We start from the raw sequence: 19,425 nt of genomic DNA, 5'->3' as shown, positions 1-19,425 counted from the left end.
ATGGATTTCATGTCATTTGTTGTTTGTACACATGTCCCATTCTTCTTGCCACTTATTTAATATATAATGATCGACATTAGGGTTAAGGTCTGAAGAAGGCCTGATTAATTGCCTCCTTTGCAGCCATATCAGCTTGTTCATTTCCTGATAGACCAACATGACCCAGAACAAAGCAGAAGATAATATTAAAAAATTGATTCAGTAAGTGGTCCTCTTTAGTTAAAATGCAATCTACCAAAGGATGATCAGTTTTCCATTGCTTGAAGATATGATTTGGAGTCTGTGAAAATTATAAAAATTCTTTTGTTGTGCTTTTCCAATACATTCCAAAGATGTGAAATTGACCATTGTTTTGGATTCCATAATGTAGCTGTCCAGTCACCATTGCAGCAGTTATACCGTTTTCCACTTTCAAACCATGTGTAAATATAGCTAAGTAAAAAGGGAAATGGCTTCTAATGTCTAAATATTGTGGTCTATATACATTTGGGTGAGTCATTCCTTTCTTCTGATGAGTCAAATCCATGTTGATGCAGGTTTCCTTAGTGTCCAGGGGGGTAAAAGACTGAAGTGCATCCAGTTTAAAATGCCCAAGTTTATATTTAAGTTTTCTAAAATGTGGTTTAATGCAAATACCAAAAGGTCTGATGCTTTTAGGCTTGCTCTCATATAAATAAATGTATTTGAGATGAAAGACCGAGTTATTTTTGCTTGCTTTTAGTTTGATAGCATATTGTAGTGATAGCTTCAACCGTCTATTTTGAAGTGATGGTTCACTGGCTTCAATGTACAAACTTCGCACTGTTGAGGTTCTGAATGCTCAAGACAAGCCGTGGTCCCTGACGATGCACTGTGTCAAGCAGCTGTTTATATCAGTGGTTCTCAAACTGAGGGCCGCCAGATGGAGCAAGGAGGGCAGCTTAATATTATTTTAATTGATAAATTTTACCTATATGCAAGTCGGGATTGTTAACCTTTGAACTATGATGTACATAAAAATGGAAACTATTAATAAATGAAATCAATTATACAAATAACACCAAGATGAAACGTCACCAACCAGAGGCATCCGTTGATATATACTAGTGTACAGTCCTGTTAGCCACACGCTGATAAATCCTAAGACTATTTAAAATGGATCAATTTTTAGATAGAGCATGCAGTTTCTTAGTTGAGAAAGTTCATACAGAAGAGCCTAGAATGAAAGAAAAAAATTATTTGCGAAAATTTTGGAATGCACCCTACACAAGAGGCGCTTCACGCTGAAAAAGTTTGAGAACCACTGGTTTATACGATTTCCTGGCAGAATCATAATGTTCACATAGTCCAAACGTGATTGGATCAATCCTCTATAAAGGCGCAAAAGAACAGTGTACTCTGCCATTTAGTTTTGGCCAACAAAAAAGTTTTGATCGCAACTTTTTGATGTCTTTGACTGGTCCTGCTACTCCTGTGACTCCATTTGTATAGCAAAAGGGGGCAGTTTAGTAAGGGGCATATCAGTAGATAGTGACTCTAGGAGAAGAAATCTTTGACAGTTTTAAAATAATAAAAAATAAAAAAAAATTAGTGGTTAGTTCAACATCCAAGTCCTGGTCTAATATCCGTCTTTTAGTGTTCTGTTTGTTTACCATGTTTGAAGTATGTTTGTTCATCATCTCTGCACCTCACCCACCTCGGAGTCCAACAAGGGGATGTACAAGTCTGCGGGAATCCACCAGATGTACACCAAGGATACTGGAATGAAATACTCGAGCATATTACAGGGCTCGTACAGATGCTTCATAATGAAATTCCACGACTTTCAAGGATTTTTCAAGCACAATTTTTTTTTGTTTTCAAGGACTATACAAGAAGTCATTCAAACATTCTTATATATTATAATAATAATAACACAACAATTTTTTACATGGTGCCTTTTCCAGCCTTTTCCTGGACTAAATTTGCATTTCCCAGACATCTTCGTCTTCACCATAACGTGATAAAGATCACTGTGCGATGTCGTGCGCTAATTAGTGTCATTGCATATTTGCATTCCGCCTAGTGTCAACTCTTTACTTCTGTTTACTTCTCTCCTACTTTCTGTGCTCACATGCTGTATTTTAATACAGCCGAATTCCCAATAAAGCTGTTCTCATTTACAAATTTTACAAGCTTCTGTTGTCAACGGAACAAGTATGAAATAGTGACTGAAACTACATGTTAACCAGCAGTCACTTCCAAGCTGCTGCTCTGCACTGACAAAATCCTGATTTTATAACCACAATGTCGTCTGACAAAATCACCAGACATAAGTTAAAGACAATGGCTGTGCTGTAATTTTGCCGATATTTACATGTAAAATGATCGCTCAGAGAGAATGTCTTTCTTATTCTTTCTCTCTGAATGTGCTGCTCTTCTCTGTCCCTCCCTGAACAGAGTAGCCACAGAGAAAGGTGTGCCTGCAGCAGGAAAGCAGGGCCTCGCACTCGCCGTGCAGTACTGGACACTCTCTTCTATAGAAAGTAGCTAAGGTTTGTCCAAAATGTCGCTATATTTGTCACTAGGAGCTTGAAAAGCCGCTAAAGTCGCCTGAAAACTGGACCGGGGCTGTTTATGTTAAAATGAGTAGCGGGAGGGGGAGGGGGGATGGCCTGCAGCAGGGTGTCATATATTGAGTGAAAGGATTGTATTCGTGTTCTATCAAAAATAAACACTTTAAAGTTATTTAGCGATTTCATATTCATTTACTTTTTATAATTCAAGCACTTTTTAAGCACCACTAGATAAAAAAATGGCTACTTAAGGTTTTACTTAAATTTCAAAAAGCCAAATTCAAGCACTTTGTACAAACCCTGATATAAACAAGGATTATACTACTCCTCAATTGAGCCTATGCCAACGCCTTCTGGGAAATGTAAAAAAAAAAAAAATGGTTGATTGTAATACCAAAACAAACACAGTCCAAGTCATCACAAGCCGATTGATTGGAACAAGCCTTCCCAACCTCTAGTCTGAATGAAGTAGGAGCCAAAGTGATGTGTTGGATATAAGGAAGCCGCAGCAAGCCAAAATCCTCAAGCACCAGGACCTCTTCCTCCACTGACAAGCCACAACTCACGGCCAACAAGTTGCAAGATTTGTCACGTTTTATGATCAGCAAGGGGATGCTAGGGAGCTATTCTATCCCAGGTCCCCACAGGGATATTATACTTATTAAATACTTATTAAAATATCTTAAGATACTTAACACATCTTAATATGTCTCTTCATTAGATTGTTTTTAAACAAGTAGAAGATTATTAAGCCTATTTCTAGATATAGATTTTCATGCTGTGATTAAGTTGCTGTTCTTTTGCAAGGAGGCTACTGATCATGTGTACAGCAAGTGTCACCACTGTAGCTGGTTGCTCACTGGAGCAATCGATAGTTGTGAAACTGACCCCACTCTCCCCTAGTTTCTAAGTTTACTACAGATGTACTGGAACAGAAGATGGAAACAGTCAGAATTTTAGACCAGATGGAAGCAGTCAAGCATTGCTATATGCAGTGATGCTGTGCTTATAAAGCAGAACTGCTCCTCAAGCTTATTGAGAGTGCTGGTGCTGTAACGTTGGGTAGTACAGTACAAATCTCCCGCTGACTTTCATACAGTGGTGGAGGCCAAGCTAATCGACTCAAGCTAGAAGGCACAGCAGGGCAAAAAACAGAGTCCAAATGTTGCACTCAATCTGCTGCTTGCTTGCGTTGTTGCACAAGACTGCCAATTTGCTCAGGGCTCTCACTGTTGTGTACAGTATGCTGATTTATTCCTGACATGCTATTTGGGTGCTATCCACCTCAACAAGCTGCTCCGAGTGTGGGACAGAGCTCTGGGCTTTCCATGACACATCTGATAGCTTGCATGTCTCAGATCATAGGTTATAGACCAACAATAGATGTTTGCTCTTACAGTAATTCAGTGAAGAAAGCAAAGTACCATAACACTTCATAAACACAAGCATACACAGAGAAATATCAAACCATTCATTTGGAAAGTGTAACTTCCATCTGTTGTCCATTTGAAGTGATATGGTTCATCCTGAAACAAATGTAAATACAATGAAAACAATCACACGCTGGTTATTGTAACTCCACCCTTCCATGGAAGCTGTGCATGAACAGATGGGCACAGTGATGAATTATATATCCTTTATAAGCAAAAGAAAGTATGGGCCTTTCAAAACCTCACCCCACGAAATAACAAATGTGAGGACGCAACACACAGAACGCTTCTTCTATCCAAGGCAATCCTCTTTTCTCTGTGTCTTCTAAAGATACCCACTTGAGTCATCCACACTATAATTTTAGGCAGGCAATCAGTCAACAAAAGTCAGCTGAAACTTTTAAACCTTACATAAAAACTCGTTATATAGAGATGGACGATGGTGGTTGAAAAAAAAACACCACATCAGCTTTGATATAGGTACCAGTCAACCCTCAATTTATAGTTTTCTATTAAGCCAGATGACTAGCTTGCAGTTGCAGCAGAAGGCATGCTGCTGTGAAACACAAGCATCCTGTAGCTATAACCTTGATGTTCACAATATAAGCAGTGCACATGTTTGTAGGATTTACTGTTAATTTACTTGAAAATACTATACTTCCCACTCCAAGTTAGCAATCAATTAACCTGCATTTTGAAATTAGTATTCGATTTGGGTGGAGGCAGCTCAGTGGTTAAGATGTTGGACGTCTGATTGGAATGTCACGACTTCAAATTCCAGCAAAGCCAAGCTGCCACTACTGGGCCCTTGAAAAAGGCAACTGCTCAGTTGTATAAATGCCATAAATGGAAGTGATTTGGCATCCAAACTAGACTCTGCCTTATACAACACTAGTTTTTCAAGTAAAGTTAATCTATTTAAAACATTTGCCAAATAAGCTGAGTCATAAACAGCATTCCACTGGAAGTGAAGCAATCACAGTAATCAGGCACAAAATTAATTGGAGTACTGAAGCTGACACTAAAAAGTGAGCAGACTTCCACCCATTATTCAGTGGCAGGCTGATAAGGTGGACTGAGTGGTCTAATCATTATGAACACTATATACACATTCCCCAGAGGAAGAGTGGCAGTGATAATGTTCAGGCTTGGTAGGGAATAGGGGTGGCCATCTTAGTTTACAAGGAACTGTCAGAATATTTGAAACATACCAAAAATACAAACCTGTGCAGAACAGAATAGTCTCACAAGCAAAAGTATAAGCTCCTTCTGTACATAGTATGATTATTTATAGATGAAAACTACTGGGCCACATTAAGCGTGACGTAACAATTTGCAACTTTCAGACCAAACTTTTTTTTTTTTTTTTTTTTTTTTAAACAAACATCTCCTCTCACACTACAGGATGTGTGTTTTGCGACATGCTAGAAGGCTTAGGTGGCTCGTGGTTCTGGCTTTCCAAATAAAAAATGAGCAGCATTGGGATAAGACACAAGTTACCTGATAGGCAGATGAAAGTCATGTAGTCGCCCTGACCACCTGTAGCCAGGAAGGGAATCTTCTTCTTCGTCCTCCTCTTCACCTGCACGGCTGCCAACATCCTCTCGTTGTGTGGGATAAAGATCTCTTTGTTGATGGCTGACTTGGCACTCATTGTTGCCAAATTCAGTTACTATCTTAGAAATACGGTTCCGAGCTCTTCACCCTGACAAGAAAAGTAAGACAGACTCAATAACTGCCATGTGGCCTTTGTTAAGATCTAAGGAATGTGTACAAAGTGTCACACTGACTATAATACAAAGCACCTAAGGGCTCTGGTGGGGTTTATCTTCAAATATGAGAAAAGAAAATCAGCAGCACGGTACCCTCATTCATTCATCTGTTCTTCAGTTAAGCATATTCCTAAATGTAGAGGATAACATCTTAGAGAACATTCTTCAAGTGGTCAACATAGCACAAATCATGAACAATTACAGTTTATAGTTTCATATATAATGAGCTTAACAATTGAAGCTTATATTCCCTCAAATTATTGTTTACATGATGCGCATAAAAAGCACAATGTTTGACAAAAGAGGCTCAGCATGTTTGTGCGATAATGACTGTCAAAACAGAAGAAAAGTGATCAAGACAAACGAGGTATGCATTCACCAAGGCAAAGCATTTTATCAACCCGTCACTTTAAAAGTGATTCGGTATGACTCACATCATATCCATCCTCACAGCAGGCATTCCTGGCATTAGGGGGGGAGTGAGATTTTCTGGAGGTCATGCAGTGATCTATCACACAGAGATAGAAGAAAAGCTCTGCTACTGGGCAAGCTGAGAAAGACGACATGAAGGTGCATCGCTGTGATTCATGTTTTATTGGTCTGTTTAACTTTTAGATGACTTTTTACTAATTGGCTCCAACAAAAGCTGGAATAAAGACTAGTGTAGCCTGATGTAGATTCCACCTTATAGCATGCGGATGGTCAGCCCGAAATAATTTCACTGGTTATTCCCTCATTGCTCAGTAATGGGAGCAGGTACTGATCCATTAATCTCAATCAGATATTCTCACAACCAGAACCAACATGGCTGATCCTAGAGTTAACTGAATAGAGAGTACACTCTCTCTCTCTGGCACACTTTATGCCAGTGTTGTATGTAATTAGTATTTAATTAGTTTAAAAAAAAAGCAAAAAGCTGCAGCAACATCATTAGATATTATCAAAGGGGTACATTATGTAGATAGACTGAAAGAAAGTAAAGCTGCTATGCAAAACAGTGCAACGCTGGACCACATCCAAGTTGTCCAAACAATTAGAATGACTAAATATTACAATATATTTGCAACTTGACACCTCTTACTCGTCAGAAAAGCAATACTGTCCATATACACATATCTCAAATAAACATGCAGATACAGGCTGATAAGGCCCATACAGGCTGATAAGGCCTGGGATTCACATTGTGCATTGCAACACTCCTCATTACAATAAAGGCCAACAAGATTAACTTCTTCCTAACTGTTTGCCCTTCCTTTAAACTCATGTTGTAAAGCATGCCTGTAATACTGAAGGAATGACAAAACCACTGACACCCTGATTAACCCCACACAGTCACAAGCAAGCTGTTGTCTACTACACTGGCATCTGCACAATTATCCCAGCCTCTTACAAAACACATGGACAGATTCTCAGTTTAAAGTCGTCCCAGCGCAAAAAAAAAAAAAAAAAAAAAAGACTGAACTCCAAGCTGCAGCACCACACTCCAAGAGGAACTTTTCTAATGCCATGAAAGGTTACACAGTTAGTGGCCTCCATGGGAGCTTGCCAAGATGTGGAGCTGAACATCAGGGTTTCCCCAGCAGTGTCATGCTCAGACTGTGTTAAGCTGGACTCTTCCCTCCTCTCCGACTGTGATGGAAGGCTCCCCTGTCTCTCTCCAAGCTGTTGGCAGACGGCAGGGAGCTGAGCCTCCTTAAGCCTAGTTCACACTACACGACTTTCAACGTCGGCAGATCGCAGTGCTATTCACGCTACATGACTTGCTCTCTTGTAGTCGGGAGTCTTGAAGTCGTTGTGGTGTTCACACTACGTAATTGCTTGGTGACAGGGGTCACACACACACACACACACATTACACAATCTGACAACGACTGATGACTATCTGGTGTCCAAATTACGTTTTGTTGCGAAAACCATACGAAACATTGTGGATACATGGAGCGAAAACACACGTGCAAAATGACACAGTTATATGGCGGGAAACGACACGGTTATATGGCGGGAAACGACACGGTTATATGGTGCGAAATGACATGGATATATGGCGCGAAACGACACGGATATAAAGGCGCGAAACGACACGGATATATGATGCGAAAACACACGCACGAAACGATGAGGATATACGGCGCAGAAACCACGCACGAAAGAGGAGTTGTTTATTTGAAGATGTACTGTACGTAGGACAGAAACAAGAAGTGTGAGCTATTGATTTGTGCTGAATAAACCTCAGAAAGGAAAAGACAAAAAAAAAGAAAAGGTTTCATGGGTTTCACCCCATGCCTTGCTCTCTCATGGGCTGTAGCTCGTCGCCACAATCACTGCCAGTGACAACACTTTTCACACAACAGGATGCAGAGCCTCCTGACAGCTCCAGATATATAGCGTGCCAAATATCTGTCTGGCGTCAGTGATGCCTCTGCGACGTGTCGGCGAGTCTCTCTGATGCGTCGTTGAGTAGTTCACACATAACAATCGACTACCGATTGGCGAGCGCCTACTGCTCGCTGATTTGCCTCCAATCAAATGGTTTTGTCTGTGAGCTCGTCGACTTACAAATCGGGCTTAAATTCGTGTAGTGTGAACTAGGCTTTAGGTACACTACTGAATAGGGACCTCTTGTCTCCGAGGACTTTATGAGTATTACTCTACACTGTGGCTCAGACAGGACAGGCCTTGTCCATGGATATGTAATGTACGCAGAGAAAGAAGGAGGGGGTCGGGGAACAGCAGCTCCCACAGCCACTATGTTAATATGAAAAGCTTTCAGCCTGCAATCTCTTCTGGGAGACAGCAGGCACATGAAAACAACAGCAAGAAAACAAGAAAGAGAAAAGGGTGCATTAGAATTAGAGCCGGCTCTTTATGCTCTCCCAACAGCCCCTTGCCACCCCGTTCTTCACTGTATGCTTTTAAAGCCAGCAATAATTTCAGGCTTTTAGAGCCAGGGACAAAAGAGCACTTGGTAACTGAATCAAGTACTTCAGAGGCATTGAATGCACATTTCCACCTTACAAACCAAGAAGGTATCAAAGCCTGATGCAGAAAACCAAAAGCTGGACCTTTAGGTCATCAAAATGGAATTTCATTTTGTGCAGCTTAAAAGAGCAGTAGTAGGAGAACTCTCTTATGAGGTGTGGTAGATCGATTGCTAGGTGCAGGAGAGCGAGAGTAAAATGACAGGCGAGGAAATGAGCGAAAAACCCAAATCTCACTTTCATGAAGGTCATCTGCCATCCCTTTTCCCTCATGAACACGCTTCACACTCAGAGGAAGTGAGTCACTCCTAATAGTGAAGTAAGAAAACATTTGAGGGAAACAAAAGCAACCACACTATTCAATGCATAAGAAGCTTTGGATGTTTAGATTTATGAAGATTTACTACTTATTGCTAAACAAGATCCCATCACTGTATTGCAAATGTGTTCATTAAACAAGTGAAGGCATTGAGGTTTACTTTTGTAATCCAACAATCAACTAATAAAATACAATCAAAACTTTCTAAAAAAAAAAAAAAAACCAAAAAAAAAACCGCTCTGAATACTTGAATAGAACAAGCTCTTAAAGACTCACAGACTTAAGTAGAAAGGATAAATTCAAAAACAGATCTCACTGTCAAAGGATGCAAAGGACAACACTGAACAGGCTTCTGTAGTTTTCAACCCAGACAGATGCCTTTGCTGCCAAAGCTGTGTCTTTTCTGCTCACATGGGACGCCATTTAAACCTCTTTTCTCTCGTCTGCTTAACCCTTCTGTCCTGTCTGACTCCAGTACAAGCTTCTGTACTGGAGTTTCTTCTTTAGTTCATTTCTCTCATAAAAATGTCAAATGTCCTCAATTACAAAAAACATTTTGGCATTGTTTGGTGTTGACAGAATACAGGCTACATGCTGATAAATACTGAACATACACCAACACAGATGGTTTTGTTGTCCCTTATAAATAATAAATGAAGCGCCCTGTCCATCCTGCTAGCTGCCTGCTGTCAATGGTAATTGATGAATCATCATCATCATCATCATCATCATTACTGTTGTACTGTAGAGAACAGTCTGTGGTTACACACACCAAAATCGCCATACTGATGATGATCCAGTCTCAGCAGAGCAACAGCATGAAGAGCTCCTTCAACTTGGCAGTACATGATTAGAAATAGTTGAAGATAATGCAGGAATCACTCTTTGAAAAGCTCTCTAAAAGCATTCCTGAATTCATTTTAAACCATCACAATTTAAAAACAACACTGAATAATAAACTGCATTATAAGTTTCAATGCCCAAGTAACTACCAAGATTGTCCAAGAACAATTTCTACACTTTTACACTAATAAAGAATCTAATAAATATAAATATGCATGATATTGACAATTGCCTGTGTCCTTTTAGACTGTTACAAAGCAAGAAATAATACTGGGGAAATACAACATTGTATGTGTGAACCTAACTCCAAGTCCTACGAAGAGATATTGTGCGCATGTCCAATCGTTAAATTCAGAGACCGATTTATTTTTTTCCTGGTATTGTGCGCTGCTATTGCGGTTCACATAGTACACAACATTAACGCATAAGTAGCTGACTAGAAGTAGCTGACCATATACCTTAGGCTTATCATAAGGTGTACCTGTACACACTCTTAAAACAGATGCGTTTAAAATAACGTGTTATTTATTTATTTTTTTATTACAGCAGATTTGGGCCAAGACACGTTGTGTGATGTCATCACAATGCGCCATGTGATGTCATCATAACATGCATTCAGCCAAAGCCCCCTTCGATTCACGTGCGTCAAACATGAGTACAGCTAAAAGGTCTCATTTACCAACAAACATCACTGTGAAAGACCGTGCAAAACTATTTCGTACAATTGCGATTTTGCCAATTTATGTGGTTTTCCAAAAAATAAATAAATCAATAACAAAAATCTGTGCAAAATGCATCGCAACTTTTTAAAAATGCCACAGAAAACTCTAGCGTTTTTGGCCACAACAATCACAAAAAAACATATTCATTAGACAATCCTGTCAGAATATATGATAACTGCAATTTTGTTCATCAACATTCCTAGCTAAGTTAACTACCTGGCTAAGCATGCAGATTGTCTTGAAGATCTTTGCATCTTGAGAAGAATGAAAAAAGCCACTGGATCTGTGAGGTGGCAATGCTACCTGCTGTGTGCCACTACTGCCACCCATGTCATTCGCTGATCAGATATCAGATATAATAGATCCAACAGCTTGAGTTTGTGAGCTCATTCATAACACTCTATAAATCAGTTTCTTGGAGGAAGTATTAAGAAAAGGAGAAATCTTAAATGTTAGCACCCAAATACCAAACTATATAAATAACATCATCTAAGAGAAGTTACACATTTAAAACTCACATATTTGGCTCCCGAGTGGTGCAACAGAAATGTTTCTGCCCTACTGGTGGGAGATCATGAGAGATCAGCAGTCCATGGCCATGATCTCTGGGTCAATTACACTGACACTAACCAATCATGTGCATTTGTTAGCTCATGTATGGAAAAAAGAAAAGTAGTTTGGCTCCTCACAATTAATAATACACCTAGCACAAATGTTCAGTTTGTTGGAAATTAGTGTGTACTCACTGAGCTGGAACAAAAAATAAAAGCGGCCAAACACATTCAACCCTACAATAAAATAAGAGCCCTCATTACCCATATGGTACACCTTCTGCAAACAAACTCAACACTGTGGCAATAAATCCAGCAGATACTGAAGTTTGAGTTTAAGCTCAGGTGCAGACCTCACTCTGATAGATGGATATATCAAGCCATTAGTAACAGTTTTCATATGAGGCAGTGATTTATGACATTAGGTAGCATTTTAATTATGTGCTTCAGGACCTGGAAATTCAAAATAGACTCTTGAATAATGGAAGACCTTTCTGGTTTTAATTTGTACAAAGTCAGGGGGGAATAAAAAAAAACATGTAGAGAGCATAGGCTGATGGAAAAAGCACTAATTCCCCAGACCCCGGCTGAAAGGAGAATCAAATATTTCCCACGGCTCTGCAAGTCACATTTACTGAAACTATAAGGAAATATTCCCTATGTACTTGTACTATTACTTGTATTCCAAATGAACCCTGACCTGAGGCTTAATAAATGTTTGCATCCAGCCATCTTCTTATCCATCAAGGTCATGGGGAACCTGGAGCCTATCCCAGGGAGCATCAGGCACAAGGTGGGGTACACCCTGGACAGAGTGCCAATCCATTGGAGGGCACAATCACACACCCTCTCATACATTACTGACACTGTTGGACACACCAATCAGCCTACCATGCATGTCTTTGGACTGGGGGAGGAAACCCCACAGAACGGGGAGAACATGCAAACTCCGCACACACAGGGTAGTGGCCAGAAACGTGCTAACCACCCATGAGATAAAGCAGTGGCTCTCAAAGCGATGGGGGGGATCGGTGATTATAAATCTTCTACAGCAGTGGAACCCGTCATTATTGCACTTATTATATTTATAGGGTTCTTGTTAGCCTATTTGGCTGGTCACTTGAATTAAATAGAAGTAATCCAAACTAAAAAAAAAAACACAGCACCTATAAAATTACATCAACTTGGACCTTCTGTTAGTGGAAAGTTCAGGAATAAAGCACTCCAATAAAGTCAGAATACTGCTGTATGCACTGGAATAACACCTCATATTTGAATCATTCATTAAACAATTAATTCAGTCTGTACTGAAGGTTTGTGGAATTTTTAACAACAAAGTCCCTGGCTGCAAAACGTTTGAGAAGCCCAATGCTTGAAAAAATGTTACGCTTAAAAAATAAAGGTCTTATTTATTTATTTAAATAAGGCTACTGAGGGGTTGTTAAGGTGTTTGTGGAAGAGAGGGGATTAATAAAGGGCTCGAGTCTGCATCATTTGTGCGCCAGTGCTGGGGGGAAAACCGTTTACATTCCTAGTGCACTAATAAAAACAAAGCAGCACTTAAAAGCAAAAGCTCATAATTAATTACAGCAGTAGTCTTGGGAGAAGGGCTGCGTCCCAAACCGAACACTACCTTTCTAAATCATGGAAATGAGCCTATTCAATGCACAAAAGTATTGCATATGTGTTTGGGACACGTCAGGCGAGTTGCTCAGTGAAGGAAATAAGGACGATACACTCACCGTAGCGTGCAGTTCCAGGCTTTTCACTCAGGCTCGTGCTCAGGATGAGTCCACCGACTTCCAAAAGTCAGGACGCTGTTATCTCGTCGAATTAGAGACTCGCATTTCGGTTCTGCTGGTCTTTAGCGTGACTTTTCCGCCGCCGAGCTCCCCGCTGACTCTCGGTGTATCTGTGCCTATGTGGTGTGTCTGTTTGGGTCTGTGTTTGTTGAGTTGAGCGAGCGAGCGAGCGCGCGCGCTGTGAGGCTGCTACCGTCCCGCTGGAGAAAAGCTGCACGCGGGCTTCGCGGAAACGTTAGTCACGTGACCCGCTCGCGACCACCGTTGTAGGGTTGTTGTTTTGCTGTTCTCTAATAGAAACCAAGCCAAACGTTAATATAACTACTGTACACGAGCGGGAAAATACACACACGCTGACCCAGGGGGTTTCATATTTCAGCAAAGCAAATATTGACGTTTGGTCAATTCAATTTCTTTCTTTCTTTCTCCGGTTTAATATCAACCAGCTTAAAACACATGAAACAGCCGTTTAGCATATTGTCTGTTAGGGAAACCATCTTCATCAGGTTCTCTGTAGAACCTTTCAAATCAAAATAGGTGTTTCAGAGCCTTCTCACCTGTCTCTTAGTGTTATGGACACCAGTACAATGGGATATGGCGTTTTGGAGATATTCTTGTTTTAAGTTTATAGTTCGCCACTTCCAGGAAAGCAATGAGGACTCATCCTGTACTAGTCTTATGGTCATCCAATTAAATCCTCTCTAGAATGTATACGTCCCGCCTACAGAGTCGAGTTGCTTGTTAACAGCAAACCTGGTTTGTCAGTGAGTTTTTTGGATGTACAGTGCCCTCCACTAATATTGGCACCCTTGGTAAATATGAGAAAAGAAGGCTGTGAAAAAATTGTCTTTATTGTTTAAACTTTTGATATATTGGTAAAAAAAAAAAAAAATCACAACAATACTCTGCTCTCATGGATATCTGACAATTGCAAACAAAACACAGGTTTATCCAAAAAAAAAATCTTTGTTGAATAAAGATATGCAACAATTATTGGCACCCTTTTAGTCAATACTTTGTGCTACTTCCCTTGGCCAAGATAACAGCTCTGAGTCTTCTCCTATAATGCCTGATGAGGTTGGAGAATACATGGCAAGGGATCTGACCATCCATACAGAATCTCTCCAGATCCTTCACATTTTGATGTCCATGCTGGTGGACTCTCCACTTCAGTTCCCTCACAGGTTTTCTATGGATTTCCTTGATTTTGTGGTCAGTAAACATTTTTGTGTTGATTTTGATTTATGTTTTGGATCATTGTCCTGCTGAAAGATCCAACCACAGCCCATTTTAAGCTTTCTGGCAGAGGCAGTCAGGTTTTCATTTAACATCTGTTGATATTTGATAGAGTCCTTAATGCCATGTATCCTAACAAAATGTCCAGGTCCACTGGCAGAAAACCAGCCCCAAAACATTAAAGAGCCACCACCATATTTAACCGTGGGGATGAGGGTTTTTTCCATATGGCTACCTCTCTGTGAGGGCCAAAACCACGTCTGGTGTTTATTGCCAAAAAGCTCTATTTTGGTTTCATCTGACCGTAGAACCCGATCTCATTTGAAGTTCCAGTAGCGTCTGGCAAACTGAAGACGCTTGAGTTTGTTTTTGGATTAGAGGCTTTTTTCTTAAAACCAAACAACTTGTGGTGATGTAGGTGACTTCAGATTGTAGTTTTGGAGACTTTCTGACCCCAAAACGCAACTAACTTCTGCAGTTCTCCAGCTGTGAACCTTGGAGATTTTTTGGCACTCGAACCATCCTCGTCACAGTGCGTTGAGACAATATAGACACACATCGAAATCCAGGCTGATTCATAACATTTCCAGTTGACTGGAACTTCTTATTTATTGCCCTGATGGTGGAAATTGGCATTTTCAATGCTTTTGGTATTTTAGCTAATTTGGCCTATGTGTTACCTCGTATTTATACCCCTGTGAAACAGGAAGTCATGGTTGACCAATTTCCTGTTCCTAGTCACCCAGGTGTACTAAAAAATGTCAAATATCAATGGAAATATACTTCAGTTATATTTTTTTGGATAAACCTGTGTTTTGTTTACAATTGTTTGACATCCATGATAGCAGAGTATTTTTGTGAATTTGTTTTAACAAAAGATCAAAAAGTTAAACAATAAAGACAATTTTTTCACAGCCTTCTTTGCTCATATTTACCAAGGGTGCCAATATTCGTGGACCTCCGTGTACATCTTCCTACACACTATTCCCTTTTCAGTCCATCTAGGATTTCACGATTTTGCGATCGCGTTAATTAACACGAAATCAAGCAAACTCTGCAATATTTTGTTTACATCCCTTCATAAATCTCCTCAGGATTCAGCAGCTTGTTTTTGCATCGAAGAGGGCTTTGGCCGAATGTGTGTTGTGATGACATCACATGATGTGTCTTGTCCCAAATCTGCGGAAAATCTGTGGTAATTTAGAAAAAATTCCAGTTTTTCCTTGATTTTGCATTGATATTTGTGATCGCAAAATCCTGGAGGCACTGAAAATTGCCTGTTTTTGTATGTCTGCTATGAGAGAGCTGGTAACTTCCTTTTAAGACCTACAATATACTTTTGTACAATATACTATTTTGAGATCATAAACTCTTAATCATTACACTGTGCTCTGCATGAGCATATAGTCCTATAGCTTAGAAATAATACATTTTCCTGGATCTCTAATGTAAGTATTTGCAGATGAATTTAACTCAGTCTGTTTGTTTGATCCCGTTTTTGTATAGGATTTCAGGATTTGGAATTATATGAAATAAATACTTTATTTATTACTTCTTACTTTATTCAGAATGCTGACTGAATGCATACAGAAGTTGATCTGTTTATTTGATCTCATATCACCAAATAGCATGTATGTCTGTGTGTGTGTGTGCGTGTGTGTGTGTGCGTGCGTGTCTGTGGCTGTATGTGTGGTCAAAATGAGATAATGAAGACAGTTGTGAGTTGGCATGGGGCAGGTTCCACCTGGTGCTTAAACAAAAATGTAAGTGAGCAAGTGAGTATTTTCAGGAGTTATGTGCAATGAACATTGCTGGCTTGTAAGGAGATGGAGTAATTACATGCTCCATACATCTGGGAATTTGATCAAGGGGTTTGAGAAATGAAACTAAGATTTACAGAACAGGTCAAGCAAGAAGAAACCGATAGTTCCATGAATAGGCTTAGGGGGAAATGGAGCACGTCTTGCTGCATGCTGGCACTTTCTAACACCACACACAAAATCAAATGTTGAAGTATAAAAATATGCTCTCTGCCCATGACATCAGCACAGAGAGAGGAAATAAGTCCCATTCTGTGTTGAGAGCAAGGTAAACAGTGTCCGTCTGTACACTCTTTCTCTCTCTCTCTCTCTCTCTCTCACACACACACACACACACACACACACACACACACACACGCTCTGTTTTGCTCCTCCTCTTTTCCCAGTGGTTAAACTCACACACCCATCAGTCATGCTCAACAAGAGCAAACAAATGCCAGCTTAGTATTTGGTATTAAACCAGAAAGAAACCATCTGCAAAGAAGCAGAACCAGACCTTTCTCTTTTATACACTGGAATGTTACACAAAGTTAAATTAGTGAAAGTTTTACAGACTGATAGAGTAGTTGCTTTTGGCCATTACTGCTCAGTCAAGGGTTTTCTTCTTGGAAGAAATTAGGACATTACCAATGAAATTGTTTTAGCACCACCAACCCCCTCAGATTGATTCAAAGCCAACTATTCATGTCAGTAAGAGATCTGTGGTGCATTCTGTCAGATTTCATTTCAATTCTGAGCAGCAAAAGACAATGGTAAAGCATATAAATCCTTTATCGCCTCTCTCCAGAGTCATGGTCAGATGAGGATTATATAAGAATTTTCACTCATACAAACTAATCTAACGAAAAGGTAGTTTCAACAAACCCAAATCAACTTTCATTACTATCCCAAGACTCTTCAGGCTTTTTCATTCTCCCAACTGTAAAATAAAATATATCTACAAGCATCATCTGGAGGCAACTAACTCTGTAGCAGTCACCTTTTAAAAATGTCTTGATCTTCCATCGCATTGAGGTGTATACCGTACATGTGTCCCTTATGGCCAGTAACCTCTCAGTCTCGTTGCTTTATTGTGTTTCTGGCAGGCAAGATAACCTTCAAATCTTGCTAATTTGTCCGATCAATGGTCTGTCGCCCATGGTCTTTAGCAGGAGCTCAGGCTCCAATTCAGTTTTCCAAAGTTGAATTGAAAGGTTATAGTGAGGAAGTTCTGACACAGCATTTTTTATACACAGACACCATTCTTAATGCAGCGATGAGAACACGAATAAATGTACAAATTATTTCAAAACAAATCCTATTTTACTATTCCTCAGTGAATGAGTTATCATAGGTACAGATGGAATTGCCAGAGCCATATCTCACTGCAGTTCTAGCCTGGTTTCCCACTAAGCCGGGTTGAGCCTGGCTAGTACCTGGATGGGAGACCCCCTGGGGAAAACGAAGGTTGCTGCTGGAAGTGGTATTAGTGAGACCAGTAGGGGGTGCTCACCCTGTGGTCTGTGTGGGGCCTAATTCCCAAGTGTAGTGATTGGTACACTAAAACCAGCATGGTCTTTCGGATGAGATGTTAAACTGACTCATTAAAAATCCCAGGACACTTATCGTAAAAAAGAGTAGGGGTATAACCCCGGTGTCCTGGTGAAATCCCCCCACTGGCCCTTCTCTATCATGACCCCTAATATTCCCCATCTTTGAATTGGCTACAACACTCTCTCCTCTCCACTAATAGCTGGTGTGTGGTGAGCGTTCTGGAGCACTATGGCTGCCATCGCATCATCCAGGTGGATGCTACACACTGGTGGTATTTGAGGAAATCCCCCCCCACTTTGTAATCTTTGAATGCCAGACTATTTCTGTCTCTTTGTACATACATTTGAGCATCACTGAGAAGGGCAGGTGACTTTTGTCAGGTAACTTCACTTATTGAAATGTCAAGTCAATACATCACATCACTTCACTTATAAATGCCTCAAGTAAAGCAATGTCATTACTGTCACACATTTCATTATGAAATCTTGCGGGTGCATTGTATATGCCTGAATTTCTTAATTTGGCTTAGATCTGGGTGAAATTATCCGTAAGTTTACTTTGTATCTACTAAACGCTTGTAGGCAAAAAGAGTCAAGAGAACATTGTGTCTTTAAGAGCCTTCAGCAAAACCAGCTCCAGCTCTCCTGACACCAAGAACAAGGCTACTAATTCTAACCTCTATGCAGGTTTGTACTGCTTTATTCTCTGTAGCTTTGGGGGAGAAAATTGGGCTGGAATGCAAATGCTGGGATAATCATGGTTGGATTAAATCAAGGTTAACAGCTATGAAGTTGAAATTAAATAGGAATACAGAAGCAACTCATCTGAATTGCAGATTTGTGTTTGCTTTTTCTCCTGTGCAGTTTTTTTGGCAATCAGACCACATATTTGGTGTTTTGTTTCTTACAGAACTGGTTGATGCATGAAGCACAGGCCATCTTTTTAAACTGCACGTCATGACCTTATCAGCACAGCACCTGCTTCCCATTTGTATTACACACTCACTATCTGAGAACAGTTCAAGGTCAGCAGACAGAGACTTTATCATCAGTGGAGGTTAGAGTGTTAGCAGAGGTGCAACAATCAGACACAGAGCAAAGAGCACAACTCTTTTCTTTTTTTTTTTTTGTCAGTTCATGAAACTGGTAATAACAGCCAAACAAGACTCAAGCTGAGGCACAAAATGTATGCATGTAGAACATTAGACGAGTGAAATATTGCCTTTTTCCAAACATTGTCTTTTAGTTATTTGAACATTACCCTGATACGAGATTAATCCATCCATGCATTTTCTGTATCGTTTATCCTACACAGGGTTGCAGGGAGCCTGTAGCCTATCCCAGGGGACTCGGGGGGGGGGGGGGGGGGGTTGGGGTTGTACAATCACACACATTCACACAATATGTATGATTTGAAAATGCCAGTCAGCCTACAGCGTGTGCCTTTGTACAGGGGGGGAGACCGGAGTACCTGGAGGAAAACCCCAAAACACTGGGAGAACATGAAAACTCCGTGCACACAGGGCAGGAATCGAACCCCCAACCCCAAACATGCCAACTACTAAGCCACCATGCAAGATGTGCACCCCACAATACAATATGAATGTTTTCTTTTCTTTTTTTCATTTTACACTGTCAGTGCACTCCACTGCACTCCAGTGCAATCCAATATTCTAACACAGTTTCCTTGCCCAATACATCTGGCCCGAAGATGTGAGCAGCACATATTGAAAAGTCATCATATGCAGCCTGTTCTAAACAAGAGCACAAAGGGAGTTGTAAAGATCCTTTTGTCTTGAAGTGATTGCACCAGCAAATGCATGAATATCCCCATAGAGCAAGAAGTCATTACTGCAGACGCACGAAATGGAAAAGAAACCCTAGAC

At 40.3% G+C, this 19,425-nt stretch overlaps 1 protein-coding gene across 2 annotated transcripts in view; it reads right to left on the bottom strand.

Moving 5' to 3' along the window:
• stxbp6 (syntaxin binding protein 6 (amisyn)) overlaps positions 1 to 13,172 on the bottom strand; it is a 60,629-nt gene extending 47,457 nt beyond the window's left edge. Inside the window, exons 1-2 of one of the 2 annotated variants that reach the window (XM_053632114.1) lie at positions 12,892 to 13,172; positions 5,465 to 5,669 (exon numbers count right to left, since the gene is read on the bottom strand). In XM_053632114.1, coding sequence (XP_053488089.1) covers positions 5,465 to 5,618 — 154 coding nt within the window. In that variant the 5' untranslated portion in view covers positions 5,619 to 5,669; positions 12,892 to 13,172. The remainder of the gene's footprint in view (positions 1 to 5,464; positions 5,670 to 12,891) is intronic. The other variant, XM_053632113.1, reaches the window with a different exon arrangement.
• Between the last annotated feature and the right edge of the window lie 6,253 nt (positions 13,173 to 19,425).

The sequence above is a fragment of the Ictalurus furcatus genome, chromosome 9 (assembly GCF_023375685.1).
Source record: "Ictalurus furcatus strain D&B chromosome 9, Billie_1.0, whole genome shotgun sequence".
NCBI classification, from domain to species: Eukaryota; Metazoa; Chordata; class Actinopteri; order Siluriformes; family Ictaluridae; genus Ictalurus; species Ictalurus furcatus.
The sequence above is the reverse complement of the archived record's forward strand: the minus strand, read 5'-3'. Positions and strand labels throughout refer to the sequence as shown.